The sequence below is a fragment of the Aedes aegypti genome, chromosome 2 (assembly GCF_002204515.2).
Source record: "Aedes aegypti strain LVP_AGWG chromosome 2, AaegL5.0 Primary Assembly, whole genome shotgun sequence".
Lineage (NCBI taxonomy): Eukaryota > Metazoa > Arthropoda > Insecta > Diptera > Culicidae > Aedes > Aedes aegypti.
The window spans coordinates 424,592,435-424,609,315 of NC_035108.1; the positions used below are offsets into that span (position 1 = coordinate 424,592,435).

Below are 16,881 nucleotides of genomic sequence, written 5' to 3' on the forward strand. Positions count from 1 at the left end.
CACGATATATGAATGCGAAAATGGCAACTTGTCAAAGAAAGCTCTCAGTTTATAACTGTGGAAGTACTCATTGAACACAAAGCTTAGAAGCAGGCTCTGTCCCAGTGAGGACGTAATGCCAAGAAGAAGTATAAGAAGAATTCTTGCAGGGCTGTTACAAAAACAAACGAATTTGTTTTTGTGAAAATCGCGACTTTGGAACTCGATACACAACTAGAGGCAACAAATAAAAATTAACAAATAAAAATAATTCAAAATTTTTAATGTAGGATAGGTGTACCAGTTATGGACATAGTGGTTCCCTATTTCGCCATATGTGATTACTTTAATGTCTTCAAAATTTGAAAATGTTTGTTTGTTGTAGTAGTTAGATTTAACATATATCTTGATGTAAAAACATTCATAAAGATTTAAAATGTAAAAGTTATTCAAATTTTACACGTGGCCAAATAGGGAACCACTATGGCCATAACTGGTACACTTTCCCTAATTGATTTTTTTTTTCAGGATAAAAAATCAGTTTTTCAACTAACTTCGCATTAAGATTATGATAAAACTAGTAAAAAAGAGAATGGGCTTGAAATAGGAATCAATATAGTACTGAATCTTCAATAAAGAATTTTTATTAATCAATGTTGATTTTCTCACATACCTAATCGATTGATTTTGATCTAAAACTTAGAAAATCACTTCAATAATCAACAAAATTAACAAATTACAAAAGGGCCTAACTGGAACTAAGTTTAATAAAAAGGCCTAACTGGAGGGGCCTAACTGAAACCATGTTCAATCAAAGGGCCTAACTGAAAGGGCCTAACTGGTTTGCAGACTCGTTAAAGGGCCTATCTGCCGATGATGTTTGAATTCAACCCTTTTCACGAGTTGTTTTGTTATTTAAGATTTAAAACGTTATGGGCCACCTAGTAGACTATTATGAGTGTCGAACACAAGTATAAAACTAGTAAATAGGAGAAAGGGTTTGAAATATGAATAATCAATATAGTACTGAATCTTCAATATAGAATTTTCAATATTCAATGTTGATTTTCTCACATAATCGATTGATTTTGTTCTAAAACTTTGAAAATCTATTCAATAATCAATAAAATTAACAAATTCCAAAAGGGCCTAACTGGAACTATGTTAAATAAGAGGGCCTAACTGGAGGGGCCTAACTGAAACCATGTTCAATCAAAAGGCCTAACTGAAAGGGCCTAACTGTTTTGCAGACTCGTTAAAGGGCCTATCTGCCGATGATGTTTGGATTCAACCATTTTCACGAGTTGTTTTGTTATTTAAGATTTAAAACGTTATGGGCCACCTAGTAGACTATTATGAGTGTCGAACACAAGTATAAAACTAGTAAATAGGAGAAAGGGTTTGAAATATGAATAATCAATATAGTACTGAATCTTCAATATAGAATTTTCAATATTCAATGTTGATTTTCTCACATAATCGATTGATTTTGTTCTAAAACTTTGAAAATCTATTCAATAATCAATAAAATTAACAAATTCCAAAAGGGCCTAACTGGAACTATGTTAAATAAGAGGGCCTAACTGGAGGGGCCTAACTGAAACCATGTTCAATCAAAAGGCCTAACTGAAAGGGCCTAACTGTTTTGCAGACTCGTTAAAGGGCCTATCTGCCGATGATGTTTGGATTCAACCATTTTCACGAGTTGTTTTGTTATTTAAGATTTAAAACGTTATGGGCCACCTAGTAGACTATTATGAGTGTCGAACACAAGTATAAAACTAGTAAATAGGAGAAAAGGTTTGAAATATGAATAATCAATATAGTACTGAATCTTCAATAAAGAATTTTCAATATTCAATATTGATTTTCTCACATAATCGATTGATTTTGTTCTAAAACTTTGAAAATCTATTCAATAATCAATAAAATTAACAAATTCCAAAAGGGCCTAACTGGAACTATGTTAAATAAGAGGGCCTAACTGGAGGGGCCTAACTGAAACCATGTTCAATTAAAGGGCCTAATTGAAAGGGCCTAACTGGTTTGAAGACTCGTAAAAGGGCCTATCTGCCGATGATGTTTGAATTCAACATTTTTTACTAGTTTCTATGTTATGTTAGATTTAAAACGTTACGTGGCTCAGTAATAGACTATGAGTGTCGAACAAAAGTTTAAAACTATTAGATAGCAATGAGTTTAAAATAGTAACAATCAATATGTTACAGAATCTTCAATCGAGCATTTCTCAATTTTTACGTTATGCTGATCACTATACAAGGGCTAAATATTGACAAATATGGAGGAAAATTAAAAATGCACGGAAGGGCCAATCTGATTTTGATGGAAATTTTCAGTTAGGCCCTTTTATGACCAGTTAGGCCCTCTTAGTTTTATCATTTTCAGATAGGCCCTTTTAAATTTGAATAAAATTTCCATTAATAATGCATTTTGCATGCCCGTAAGAGTATGTAGAAGTAATTTACGTAAAAAATGATACGAATAATGAATAATCAAGTTTGTTTACATTTTGCAGTTAGGCCCTTTTCAAATGTTACGCTAGAAGTGTCATTCGGGACAATCGACGCGGTCCTCGAACCGTGCGCCATGTTAGCTTCTTCAAATGCATTGTCACTTTCATGCTGAAATTTGCCACATGGGTTAGTTGATTTTGTTTATCAATCTGGAACAGCCAAATTTGGAATTGAAATCCTGAAATTATGCGCAAATTCTCATCCTAAAATGCAAGATATCGGCGAGCAATCACCCCAGGCAGATGACCAAACGAATTACCAAGAAAATCTGGAAGACAGTAAGTACATTCAATCGAAAATTAATGCGAATTACCTGCTCCATCCGCCTCTTTCCAGTGATGGATTCCAGCGAACCCACCTATCCGGCATCGGTTCTTGCGTCGCGGAACCGCTTCTGTCGCTTATGCCTGAAGAAGTCGGAAAGTTTTCTGCTGCCGCTGGTGGCTAAGATCGAACACGTCACCGTAATGGAAATGCTGCTGATGGTGACAGGGGTTGAGCTGGAGGCGAATCCGCTGTTCCCTACCAAGATCTGCTCCAACTGTATGACCAAGCTGGATTTCGCTTACAGCGTCCGGCAGGAGTTTTTGAACGGTACGGAACTGTTGCTCAAGATGGGTGTTGAGAATAAGCTGGTTGGGTATTATGCACAGTTCGATCCGGTGATTGGAAGTTATACGGATGAAGTGCTGAAGGAAAGCCGGAACGTGTTGGAAACGGCAAAGATTGAAGTTGATGCGAAGGTCGAGGGAAGTACGGAAGTGCTGGCTGAAGAGGTGGTGGAGGATGAGAAGTGTGAGCAGAAGTTAGAGCTTTTAGAGTTTGAGGAGTACGAATGCCTTGATGAAGAACTGGAGGAACCAGTTGAGGGAACAAATGAGACAGTTGTTAATGTGAAAAGCGAGAAATTAGATCAGGAATTGAAAGATGAAACGGATCCAATGACTGAGGAATCTAGCGATCAAGTTGATAACGACAAATTCGTATATTCTTGGAAGGAACTAGTTAAACCAAAGCGTGTGAAGAAAGAGCGCCCGGAAAATCCGCTCAACGGAATCGACAGGAAAGCAAAAGCTGATGCCGAATTGTTGGCGCAATTTCCTCAAACAACCTGTTATATCTGTGATACGGCGCATTCGACATTGGAGGAACGGGACGAGCATTTGAATGTGCACATAGGAATGGTCCCTCATCGTTGTGAAACGTGCAGCACCGAAGAGGAACCAGTCATCTCCAAGAGTGTAATCACCCTAAATAGGCACCGATTGATGCATCGTTTGCCATACAAGTGCACAAAATGCTTCCGAAGGTTTATCTCAAGTGGCAGCCAGTATACCCACATCTGGAGTATGCACATGACTGGTTCGGAGGGATTGAAGTGCGATTACTGCAACAAGACTTTCAACCAGAAGCGTTCATTTCAGGCCCATGTTCGACGCCATCGTTACAAAGCCAATGGCAAATATCGGTGCGATGTTTGCGGTGATACTTGTGGCTCAAGTCTGCTCCTAACGCGACACAAACGGAAGCACACTGGCGAGAAGAATTTCACCTGTCCATATTGCTCGAAGCGCTTCAGCAGGGCTTGCAATTTGCTCACACACAAGCGAATCCACACGAACGAGCGCTGCCATCGATGCGAGGACTGTGAGCGAAGCTTCCGGGACAGTGTAACGCTCAGAAAGCACCGGGAACGATTCCATATGGGACGGGTGCCGGCACGGAAGTCAGATCGGAATCCATTCGTCATCGCCCCAGATGGACGTAAAATGTTCCAGTGTCCGATGGAGGGATGTGCGTACGAGACCCACAGCAGCACTTCCATTTCGCGCCATAAAGCTCGCCATTTGAAGCGATACGTTTGTGGCGAATGTGGCAAACGGTTTGCCGAGCCGAATCTGGTGCGGAAACATCAGGCCACCGTGCACAGTGCGGATAAGAAGAAACGGGGTCAGAAGGACCGGAGTACAAAAGAAGTAGCGGTGGCCGTACAAGTGGATCCCGGACAGGAAATTGAAGTGGTGGACTATGTCACAGTATCTGACGAAAAGTAAACGCTTTTGGATATTCAAAAAGATTTAGAGTTTATCATTATCACGTTCCCTATATGCAAAATTACAGTAGATTCCCATTTCTCCTTTGATTTCAGAGCAGAGGATTTGTTAACTAAATTCCATTTGTTCAGCATTCTGGCACCTGAAATGAATGGGATTACGGTTAACAATCCACCATACCTCTGCCAGACATATACTTAATACTTACTCAATGTGTTTGGAAAGGTGTACTTTTAGTTGTATCTTCTGGACGTAAGCTTTTCCGCACGATTTGCACACAAACGGTCGATTGCCATTGTGCAATGCTATGTGGTTGGCCAGAGAGGACTGTAACGTAAGTAAGAAAAAGCGTTAAAACGGCAAAACTAATGGTCTTATTCTACAAGTGACGTGAGATGAGAATTGGCGGTCTCGTATACTAGCGAAGTGACAATACCCGACTCGAATGAACTCGCCGTAAAAAGGGGTTTCACCTCGTTAGAGTCGAGTGTTGTCACCTCGCCCTCTCTAGCTTTGAGCTCAAGTTACGCTACATCTAAATCTACATAACTTGTTTAATAATTTTACTAAAAATTGTTAGTAGGGGAGAATGCACGGACACTTTCAGTTTGATTTTTTTTATTGTGACTTTAACGTTCAACGCTCCGTCATCGTAATCATCGTCATCATCGAAACTTCAAAAGCAGTTATCCTGTTAAAAACTGAAAATTATTCGATGAAAATGTGTTCACTGTGTTCCGTTTGGAGAATAGAATACAGTGAACACATTTTCCTGTAATTTTTTTTGAAGTTGAACGAAAAAACTGCTTTTGAAAACTCCGAAATCAATGACGGATCCTGCCCCCTTAATAGAAAGTTCAATCGTAGACAAATTAGAATAAAATATGAGGGTCATAATTAATATTATTATTATAGGGTTTTGACACTTCTCAGCAAAAATACTGGAAACTTTTACCTACCCTGGACAATGCCAAAAGGGATTAGGCTCTGTGGGTGGCATTAATCAGTTTGGATGAGCCTCTCAGTTGTGGTAGTTCAGGAACCGTCTCACTATACTGCAGGTTCCAATAATCACCGCTTTTTGGATACAGTGTAGGTCCTTCTTCAATTCCAGCTCGTCGAGGAGAGTTCGGGATTCCGGTCCTTCTCCAGAACGATACATGCAGTAAGAACACGTTTCTGGGCCCATAATCTGTTGAAAAGCTAGTCCGCTAAGATCACGTAGATCATAGCGAGGCTGGCCCGTCCACAACCGATTCAAAATCATATAGAAAGACAATGCAGAAGTTGTTTTCATCAACTAGACAGCTACTGACCGATATCGTTACCAGCCAGCTCCTCTATTTTATTTCATGTCTGGGTACATATATTTACAATATTACTCGCTAAGCGTTACCTCTACAATATTTCCTACTGAATTGCATTTCCTACAGTGGTCCTCCACGTCTTCATGCAATATGTACTGCCGATAGTAGTTCGTCGCAATTACGCGGTCACCCCGCACTAGCCACGTGTTTGACGTCACCTCATCGATGTGCTCGAGCTGCAGTTGACGGGGGTGCATTTGGGGCTACCCCGTTTGGCATAAAGTCGTTTGGCATAAGGGGATTTTTTTTTATTACCGTACAAATTGGGCCGAAGGGTCTCAGATTTTCATGAAACTTTTTCCACAGGCAGGGCTCATGGATATATGAATAAAAAAAAATTGAGAAAAATTCAGGGTCGCCTATTTTTCCGGAAAACTCAGGTGGAAATTTTTTGTTTTCCCTTGACACTACTTACTTTGAAAAATCATAACTCAAGAACGAAGCATCGTAGAAACAAAGTTTTTATATGAAAATTTAAGCAAATTTCCTCAGAAATGCAAAAAAAATATGAACTGGAAAAAGTTTTCCACAAAATGTTTTCACCGTTGGGAAAATTTGCAAAGAAAAGCTGGAAAAACTATGCCCGAACACGTGGAAAATTTTCAAAAAAATATTTTCGAGAAGGTAATTTTATAAGCTTTAATCACTGAAATTTTTGGAATGCACTTTTTTTCGTTTCTGAGTTATGGCCAATTTTGTGAAAAATGTCCAGATGTGCCATATAAGACTTTTCTTTGAAAAATCATAACTCAAGAACGAAACATTGTAGAAACAAAGTTTTTATATGAAAATTTAAGCAAATTTTCTCAGAAATCCAAAAAAAAATATGAACTGGAAAAAGTTTTCCACAAAATTTTCCACCGTTGGGAAAATTCGTAAAGGAAAGCCGGAAAAACTATGCCCGAACTCGCGGAAAATTTTTATTAAAATATTTTTGAGAAGGAAACTTGATAAACTTCAATTGTAGTAACTTTTAGGATGTACTTTTTTTTTTGTTCCTGAGTTATGGTCAATTTTGTAAAAAATGCAAAGATTTGCCATACATGCCTTTTCGTTTAAAAATCATGACTCAAGACTCATCATGACTTGTCGAACCGGATTCAAATTATCTCAAAAATATGAAATTTTTGAAATGGAATCAGTTTCCCAGGGTATTTTTCGCTGTTTATGAAAACAAATAATGAAAACCCGATTAGCTATTCCAGCTTTCAAACAAAGTATATTTGAAAAGAGCGATCAATAAGATCCAATCCTACAATATTTTTCAACTAACTAAAGAAAAGTACATCCTAAAAGTTACCAGAATTGAAGCTTATAAAGTTTCTTTCTTAAAAATATTTTATTAAAAAATTTCCGCGAGTTTGGGCATAGATTTTCCAGCTTTTCTTTATGAATTTCCCCAACGGTGGAAAATTTTGTGGAAAACTTTTTCCAGTTCATATTTTTTTTGGATTTCTGAGAAAATTTGCTTAAATTTTCATATAAAAACTTTGTTTCTACAATGTTTCGTTCTTGAGTTATGATTTTTCAAAGAAAAGTCTTATATGGCACATCTGGACATTTTTCACAAAATTGGTCATAACTCAGAAACGAAAAAAAGTGCATTCCAAAAATTTCAGTGATTAAAGCTTATAAAATTACCTTCTCAAAAATATTTTTTTGAAAATTTTCCACGAGTTCGGGCATAGTTTTTTCCGGCTTTTCTTTACGAATTTTCTCAACGGTGGAAAATTTTGTGGAAAACTTTTTCCAGTTCATATTTTTTTGGATTTCTGAGAAAATTTGCTTAAATTTTCATATAAAAACTTTGTTTCAACAATGTTTCGTTCTTGAGTTATGATTTTTCAAAGAAAAGTCTTATATGGCACATCTGGACATTTTTTACAAAATTGGCCATAACTCAAAAACGAAAAAAAAGTGCATTCCAAAAATTTCAGTGATTAAAGCTTATAAAATTACCTTCTCAAAAATATTTTTTTGAAAATTTTCCACGAGTTCGGGCATAGTTTTTCCGGCTTTTCTTTACAAATTTTCCCAACGGTGGAAAATTTTGTGGAAAACTTTTCCAGTTCATATTTTTTTTTGGATTTTTGAGAAAATTTGCTTAAATTTTCATACAAAAATTTTGTTTCTACGATGCTTCGTTCTTGAGTTATGATTTTTCAAAGTAAGTAGTGTCAAGGGAAAACAAAAAATTTTCACCTGAGTTTTCCGGAAAAATAGGCGACCCTGGATTTTTCTCAATTTTTTTTTATTCATATATCCATGAGCCCTGCCTGTGGAAAAAGTTTCATGAAAATCTGAGACCCTTCGGCCCAAACCCGTATGGTAATAAAAAAAAATCCCCATAATGGTGATTTCGCATAATGGTCATTTGGCATAAAAGCAAAGAAATTAGAAATTTAAATAGTGCTTAAAAGAAGATCTGGTGATCAAAAACAGGGAAAATCGATTAAAATGTTTGTACTTATTGCTGTGTGCATTTGAAATGCAAATATCAAATGCGGGAACACCAAATGCGGTAAGATGTTTTACAAGGAAGGCGAAGTCAAATATTGATTTTTTATGCTAGGTTGGCGGTGATATGTATCATGGTTGCTAAGTATCCTTTGATTACTTTGTGTTGCCGCATTTGATGCTCAGTTAGACTGGATTTGCACATCAAACGCAAACAGCAATATAATGCCAACGTAGGAAAGAAGGCAAAATTGTCAATGAAAATATTAGTAGTTATAATGTAAATCACTAGTTTAACCCTCTAATACCCAAATTTTTGTTTTCGATCTAAATATTATTTTTCGTTATCTAAAATCATTCTAGACACGGTTTGGGCAATGATTTATTTTTCTTCGCAAATTTATGAATTTTGGTTTTTGATTTTTAATATTTTTATTTTTGAACATCCCTATCCTTTTAAATTTTTTCTTGAAGCCTCTTCTGGTTACTGATTGTTGACAATAATAAAAAATTGAGTTTTTACTATACTTTTGGAAATATGATTTTTTTAATTTTTTTCTGGAGCATTTTTTATTTTCCGTGTAATTAACGGAAAAACAGATTTGAAATCATTTCAATACCATCAGGCTCTTCTTCTGTGATAGGTTGATCGTAGAAAAATATAAAAGGTACGATTTTTCATAATACACGTTAAATGAATCCCAGGCATTTGTAGGTTATATAAGAATACAATTTTTCAAACAATTTTTAATAATACAAATAAGTTTCAAAAATCATAAAAAACTTTTCTTATATGCGTGTTATGAGTCAAGTTTAAAGCCAAAAATAAAATCATTTTAATTTCCGAGCTATGAAAAAATACACAAAATTCCAAAGTGTACCCCGTCTAAAGGCGGGGTTGGGACATTTCTCTGAGAATATTTTTTTGTTTGAACTTCCTCTAGATATTACGACAAATAATAGTGTTTGAATTACTGCTTTTTCAATGATTTTCTCAAGGAATTTCATCAGAAATAATCTCAGGTATTTGCCCAAATATCCAGATATAACTCTGAAGATTTCTTCAAATAAGATAAATGGATAGATATTTTAATTTGAGTGATTTAATTTTTTCTCCAGGAGTTCATTTAGTAATTATTTCCCATAAAATCACTTCAAGAATTTTCCTAAGGTATTTCGCTAAGAATTTTATTTTGAATATCTTAAATAACAACCTGAATTTTTCCAAAAAAAATCACAGGAATTACCTCGAAGATTCCATCAGGAATTACTTCATGTATAATTTCAGATATTTTTCAAGAAAATCTCTAGTCCTCAAGGTTTTTTTTCGGTGATTTTCCCATCGGTTTCCTAGAACATCGTCCAAGGCTCCCGTTTTAAACATGTTGCAATATTCACCCTGAAATGCCTTCAGGGATTTCTCAGGATTTCCTACATAATTGTCCTTCAGAATTTCTTTAAGATTTTGACTACGAATTTCTCTAAGGATATCTTGAGAAATTACTCCAGAGATAGCTTCTAAGATTTCTTTGGAAATTACAGTAACAAGAAATCCAGAAAATTCTAGTATCAGTAACTCCTCCTGTAAAATTAAGAGATTTCTCAATGAAGTTTTCACAGATTTTGCCCAGCATTCTTACATAAGTTTTTCATGACGAATTTCCAAAGCAAATATTAGAGTAACCTCTAAAAAAACTTGTGTAAGTTCTTAAGTCATTCTTGATAAATAAGGATTTTTAGGGAAACTCATGACAAAACTTAAAAGTAATTGCTAAAATTATTGAAAAAAAAACAGGTCAATTTTGAATCTCTGTGAAGCAACTCCTTGAAAAACGAAATCGCTAAGAAATTGATAGGAATGATCGAAGGATTTCTTGGAAAAATAGTTGTAGTAGTAACTAATGTGGAATCTTAGATGAACTTTTGAGAATTCTATGATATTTTTTTATTTCATTAATTGAAGAATGTTTGGGACAACTGTAATCCTTGGTTGAAATGCAGAGGAAATTCCAAAAATAAATATTAGAGTAACTGAACCACGAAACACAGGTCGAATATGAAATGTTCCTAATAGATTTACTAATTTATTACTCGAGGATTTTTTGTAACAATTCTTTGGAGTGAATGTGGACATAATGACGTAGAAATTCTTTAAAAAAACCTTAAAGCTTATGAATCAACCTTTGCGGGCTTCTTGGAAGATATTCTGTGGGAATCTTTGGAAGATCTGATAGAGTTACAGCTGGAAAATTCGGTTGAAGAATTATTGAAAAAATATCTCGAGGAAATCCTAGAATAGTCTTTGGAAAAAAAGTAATCTCTAAGGAAATGACTGGAGTTAGTAACGTTGAATTGCTCGAGGATGTCCTGAATCAAATTCTGGTGACATTCCCTTTGAAAAATTGTGGGTAGAATTGGTAAAGGAATCTCTTGGAGAATTCCTGGAGAGAATCCTGCATTAGTCCCTGAAAGTATTCCAAATGAAATATCTGGAGAAAACACAAAGAAAATTCTTGGAATTTTTTCTTTAGAAATATGTGAAGAATTTCTGAAAGAATTAGTTGAATAGTCTCGTAACAGGCTCTGAAAGTTTCTCGAGGCCTTATAGAATATTGCATCAGAATTCACTACAAGCAAGATAGGGAAAAAGATCCTTTAGAGACCATATTGGTTAAAATAGGGACCTTTCATAATAAATAGAGACTTATTAGAGATTTGAATAAAAATAGAGATCAAGTCTCTGAAAAAACCCCTGCCCCCAGTCCTAGATATGTGAATCCAATACTGATCAAATATACCTGAAGATATTTGATGATTAGATAAGGCGATTAAGTTCCATATCTGAAAAGATCCTCACTGAATAACTCAAGTAACGTTGTGATAGCGGCGTAGCCGAATTTTTTTTATTGAAGAGAGTATTCTGGAAAGTAATAGTAATCTCTGGACTTTGACGCAAAAATACTTTGAAGTGAACATATTCTACCATGAATTACTGCCTCAAAATATTTTCCCTGATTGTAATTCAAATTCCCTGAGAATTCCAGGTTGAATGAAATTCCCTGATAACACAGCGTAACAAAAATGACATTTTTGCGTGTCTCAAGAATCAAATTATGTGTCTCTAGTAGATTTGGGGTTGCTGAATCTGATGCCATTCTCAGAAATATTCCAGCACGTCACAATTTTTAGCTACAGGTCGCCAAAGTTGTATAAAACACTGGTTTCATTGATGTTTACATAAAATTTAAAGTATGATTTATCAAAAAATATTATGATCTAATCTACCAAGCATGCAAAATAGGACTACAACTTTCATTTTAGGTATAATTTGATCGAAATTGAACGATTAAATTGAGGTTAAATCGATTTTTTCAACATGCTTGCAGTCTCCATACGAAATTCTTCGTTTTTCTTATATGGCAAAATACACAACTTTTCTAAACCAACAAAAAATAATTTTTGAGCATCGGAAGTATTATGAACATTGAAGATAATTATTGTCATACACATGAAGTTTAAGTTCTGAGGCAAATTAAGCAAATAAATTGCCATACAAGCTGGAAAACTTGCATGCAAGTTGGCTGAAATAGTCCAATTTAGCATTTTCAACAGCCAATATCGCAAAAACTAGACGTGCTATGATATTTCTGTAAATGGCATTGGATTCAGCAACCATTAATTAAGTAAATAGCGGTATTTTGGAGCTTGAGACAAAATCGTGTTCCGCAGTGTAATTCCAGGTTTTCCAGGTTTTTCCAGGTAGTAGACACCCTGTATACGTCAACGATCCCCTTCCTTTTGTTGCCGACAGATAAAAAAACTCTTCAAATTACAGTTGAAACGGGACAAGAACTTATTCTGGAGCTACTTTTTGATTATCGTGTAGCCGAATACCTCTAAGTTGCAGAAACCCTAGGTATTGAAACCTTTCGCCTTCAACCAAATTCCGAATTCCCTCCTGCTCGTTGATTCGGAACTTGACCCCAACGTAGAGAATTGGACGGAATTTTTTCAATCCTAAACTCCATCCGGATTTCGTTACGGAATGTCGTGACAAGCTGCAACAGTTAATGCAACCTCTGCACTGATTCTGCAAATAGCTTCAGGATGTCCATGTACAAGGTGTGGGTAACTTTTGTATTTACACACTTTTGATTCGGTAGCCATAGTTGCATTGGTTGAGTGCTTTGCTAAGGGGGTTCATGGCCAGGCAAAACTACAGCGGACTATAGGTATCGCCTTAAAAAAACCGCTCCAGGTGCTCACAGTCCTGGACCGCAACCGTCTGTTACTATCTGTCGTCTGTCTGTGTAGGAATGTGCTCCATATCCCCAACGCGTGTTGCATCAGCCTGATGACGTTCCCGTATACCCTATACAACTGCAATGCCTTAAGAAGCATTCGCACCTCGTACCACTCGACGCCTTTTTGTAGTCGATGAACGTTATACTCAGGTTCCTTTGCTTTTGGGTAGCTTGTCCTACAATGACTGCATCTATGATGACCTGACCTCCGCAGCCATGCGTGTTCCTGCGACACCTTTTCAGTTCCTCGGTCATCACGTTGTTAGCGTCGCAATGGTTCGCTGGGTCAGCTGTGTTTTGATCTTTTGGCAGAAGAAATGTGACACCCCTGGTAAAGAATTTCGGTAGCTGTGTGGTGTCTTAGTACCATACTGAAGCATTCCGCCATCTGCCCATGGATCGTTGTGAGTTTTTATATCAACAATTGTGCGCAAAATCAGGTCCTGATGCATCCCAATTCCTTGTATACCAGGTATATCCTGATCGATTACCACGACCGCAGCCATGACTCCAATTCTTTTACACTGTCGCTCTTCTACTGATAACCACAACAACAATTTCTGGAAATCCCTCATCGAAGTCGACCTTGTCGTTTCGGATATGGTTGCAGAACTCCCTCTCGTTTATGTTCAACATCCAGTTATGGTCCTTCGGCTTCGAACATTATTCATAACGTTGCAGTCGTTTCGCAAGAGCACTCAACCGCTGTACATGGGTGTCGAGGACCACAGTAACTGTCGACTTTACTTAGATCTCGAAGCTCTGCGGTCCCAACAATTTCAGCAACATGGCGCACTAGCCTAAATGATCGGTTACCCTCCTTGTATAATTGTATATACTGTGAATTGATCAACTTTTGACCGGCGATGCCACTCTATTGTTATTATATTATGTAGGTATCTTTAATTGAGTAGCTTTTCGCTCTTAGCAAGTTCGTCACTAATTATAGGGGCATGTTAAACCTTTAAGCTTTAACATCAAAAACTATCAGTTCTCGAATTTCTCAAACTTCCAACTAGAGTTACTGTCCACGTACTGTGCAGAAGCCTCATTGCTTACAAGCGCACGGGCGCGCTGTATTGCTGTTTGCGTTTGAGGTGCAAATCTTGACTAAATGTGCTTAAAATGCGGTAAGACCAATAATAATATGATTCAAATATTACGTAACACAAAACTTGAAATTTTTAGACCCCCTCCCTCCCCCACGTAACAGCTTTTGTATGGAAAATTTAAAAATTTTGTATGAACCGTTTCAGGCACCTATATCGACATAACCATTCTTATTCGGGGGTCCAAAATCATGACAAAAACTTCATATAAGTGTCTGGTCATATAGAACATGTTTCTAATCTCCTAATATGTGAATACTGAAACCTCATATTTGGTGTAAACTAATAACTACCGAATGGATATTGTATTCTGGTCTTGAAGCTTTAAAATTGCTCGTGTTTTTTGAAACATATCTACTGTCCGGCCATACAGCAATCTCCTAATGTTTAAATACGTTTTTGCATTCTCGGTGGATATAATTGCCAAACAAATAATTTGATTTGATTCAAATATCTCCAATGTCTTACCTTGGTACGGAAACCCTTCTGACACAGCTCGCAATGGAAGTTCTTGATTCCCGTGTGCGTCAGTTCGTGATTCTTCTGCTCGTTCCCATTGGTGAAACGTTTCGGACAAAAAGAACACTGGAACTTCATCAAATGCTTTGCCCTGTGAAGGGCAAGCTGTGCCTTCTTGTTGGCGCTGAACCCACAATCCGGCAGTTCGCACTTGTAGACCTTCAACGATCCCGTCTGCTCCAGAAGTGGCCCGTGGGCAGCTTCCTGGTGAGCACTAAGGGAGCCTTTCCATCCGAAGCTTTTGCCGCAAATTTCACAGGAGTACGGTTTGTCTCCGGTATGAATTCGCTCGTGACACGTCAAGGCGCTCGTTGCTCGGAACTTTTTCGGGCAATATTTACACTGAAACGGTTGCTCGTTAGTGTGACGTCGTTCGTGAGTTACAAGGCCAGGTTTAGTGCTAAAACTGATGCCACAAAATGAACACGAGAAAAGTCCGTCCTCCTTAGTTTTGTGGTGAAGCATGTGCCTCTTTAAATTCCTTTTCTTAACCTTTTTCCCACACGTCTCACAAGGGGTCCCAATTTCATCGTTTTGCGTATGTTTTTCTGTCATGTGCGCTGCTACGAGTTCCTCAGTAGTGGTCCAGAACGGGCATTGAGCTCTCGCCGAGCGGTGTCACGAACACATGCACACATTTGCTGGTTGAAAATATTGCCGTTTGATTTTGCTGGGAACAGCTGATCTTTGTTTATATTTTCCACCAGCACTCTTTAAGTAGTGTTAGTGACGTGTAACGTGTATGTACACGAGTGCAGAAACCACTATTTGGGGCACTTTAAATAAATGGCGTGCAATTGGAAGTGACGATGAAGAAGAGTCAATGAAGTGATCGTCGATGGTTGGACCTCCTCTTGCCTGCAATGGTCACAGTCGTAAGGCAGCATATCTTCGTGAACTGTGAGATGAAGTTCGCGGCTTTCAGAATCTTCAACTTGTTGCTGACAAATATAGCATTTATGTTCGTCAGGTAACTGAGATTGGATATTGAAGTCGTCTTCCGTTGCTTCACTAATTAATGTCTGCTCATTGGTGTCGGACATCGTCTCCGGTTCTTGCTTAATATTATCAGGTACTATAACCGAATCAGATCCTTTTGGTTCTTGATCTCCCTTCTGAATATGCGTTTCTTTGTTACCAGGAACCGTGCATTCTTCCTGTGGTTCCCGATGGATTCTTGTCATGTGCCTAACTAGCGTCCGTTTATAGCGGAACCTCTCGCCGCACGTATCACAGTGGAATCCCTTCTCTCCGGTGTGAAGCTTCTCGTGATTCAAGCTCTGCTGCTTCGTTTTGAAGGTTTTGGGACAAAATTTGCACTGGTAAGGCCGCTCGTTGGTATGAATCCGTTCGTGTTCAATCAGCAATTTTTTGGAGATACACTTTTTGCTACAATAAGAGCAGGTGAATCGTCCATCCTCAAGAGCTTTGTGGGCCATTTTGTGTGTTAGTAAACTCTCCTTGTTCTTCGACTTTTTCCCACAGATATCGCAATGGTATTCAGCCTGAGAGCTCTTGCCGTGAGACCTCCGCATGTGTTGTTTAATGCCCTTCAGAGTGCTTCTACGCGCAGGGCATTGCGAACATTTGAAAGCCTTGGCGTGCATTTGAAAGTGCCGATGTAATGTACCCAGGCATGTAAGTTTCACGGGCTTCCCACTTGATTCCGTGCATTCTTCACAGGTGTACGGAATCATTTCGGTGTGTGCTAGAAGATCTCCAGTGTTTCTTCATCATCGCAACTCCGATCACAGATGTAGCACTTGTTGGGTTCAAGAGTCGTCCTTTGAATTCGGCTTTTGACCGACTGTTCCGTCGTTTCATTGCTAGTCTCTGACAGGGGTAATTCATCCGGTTCCAAATCAAGTTCTGGTTCTTGTTTAACGTAATTTGAATCGAATGGTGTGACCGTAGATGTGCTCAGTACATGAGGGACGGAACATTCTGATTCTACACTGGGAATTGCACCGGAGTGAAAAGCGTTCAAATTATAGTCATCATCTGACACTTCTTGTTTAACTGCAAATTGAAAAAAAAAAATTAACTTTGTGTGTTTTACGTTATTATATACAGTCAACTCTCCATAACTCAATATTTAAGAGACCATCGAGTTGGGAGGTATCGAGTTGCAGAACACAAAATCAGTGCAAATACGATCCAAGGGACCATCGAGTTAGCCATGAAAGCCAACTTTTTCTATGCTTCTCTAGCTCGATATCAAGATACGGAATATCGAGTAAGGGAGAGTTAACTGTATTTGACTTACTCTGCATATTAAAGTCCGCCTTTGGTTCGGTTTGCTGCAAATCCATTTCAGTTATTTTATTTTGTTTGGCCTGATGGATTTGATATATCAATGAAAAGGGAATGAGTGAAAGTCGGACTTGCATGCATATTAGGGTGAGCCATCATGATCGATTATTCTGATCTTGGAATAGGGTAATTAAAGTAATTTGTATAGACCGTTATGCGTATATATTTTGGACAATGGCTTAAGATTTTTCCGGAAGTTCCAAAGTTATAAAAGCACAACACTCTGTCCAAAATACAATTTTACC

The 16,881-nt window shown here is 37.6% G+C and overlaps 2 protein-coding genes across 2 annotated transcripts; one reads left to right on the forward strand and one right to left on the reverse strand.

Annotated features, from left to right (window-relative positions):
* Positions 1 to 2,625: 2,625 nt before the first annotated feature.
* LOC110677039 (zinc finger protein 184-like) lies at positions 2,626 to 4,588 on the forward strand. Its single transcript, XM_021847545.1, has 2 exons — positions 2,626 to 2,791; positions 2,850 to 4,588. Exons 1-2 carry the CDS (start codon positions 2,722 to 2,724, stop codon positions 4,565 to 4,567), a joined length of 1,788 nt encoding a protein of 595 aa, XP_021703237.1. The 5' UTR covers positions 2,626 to 2,721; the 3' UTR covers positions 4,568 to 4,588.
* On the reverse strand, positions 4,579 to 16,704 carry LOC5573118 (zinc finger protein 883). The gene is made up of 5 exons (XM_021847547.1): positions 16,590 to 16,704; positions 15,093 to 16,342; positions 14,273 to 14,922; positions 4,776 to 4,894; positions 4,579 to 4,709 (listed from the first exon to the last, which is right to left on the reverse strand). Exons 2-5 carry the CDS (start codon positions 16,018 to 16,020, stop codon positions 4,676 to 4,678), a joined length of 1,731 nt encoding a protein of 576 aa, XP_021703239.1. The 5' UTR covers positions 16,021 to 16,342; positions 16,590 to 16,704; the 3' UTR covers positions 4,579 to 4,675.
* Positions 16,705 to 16,881: the final 177 nt, after the last annotated feature.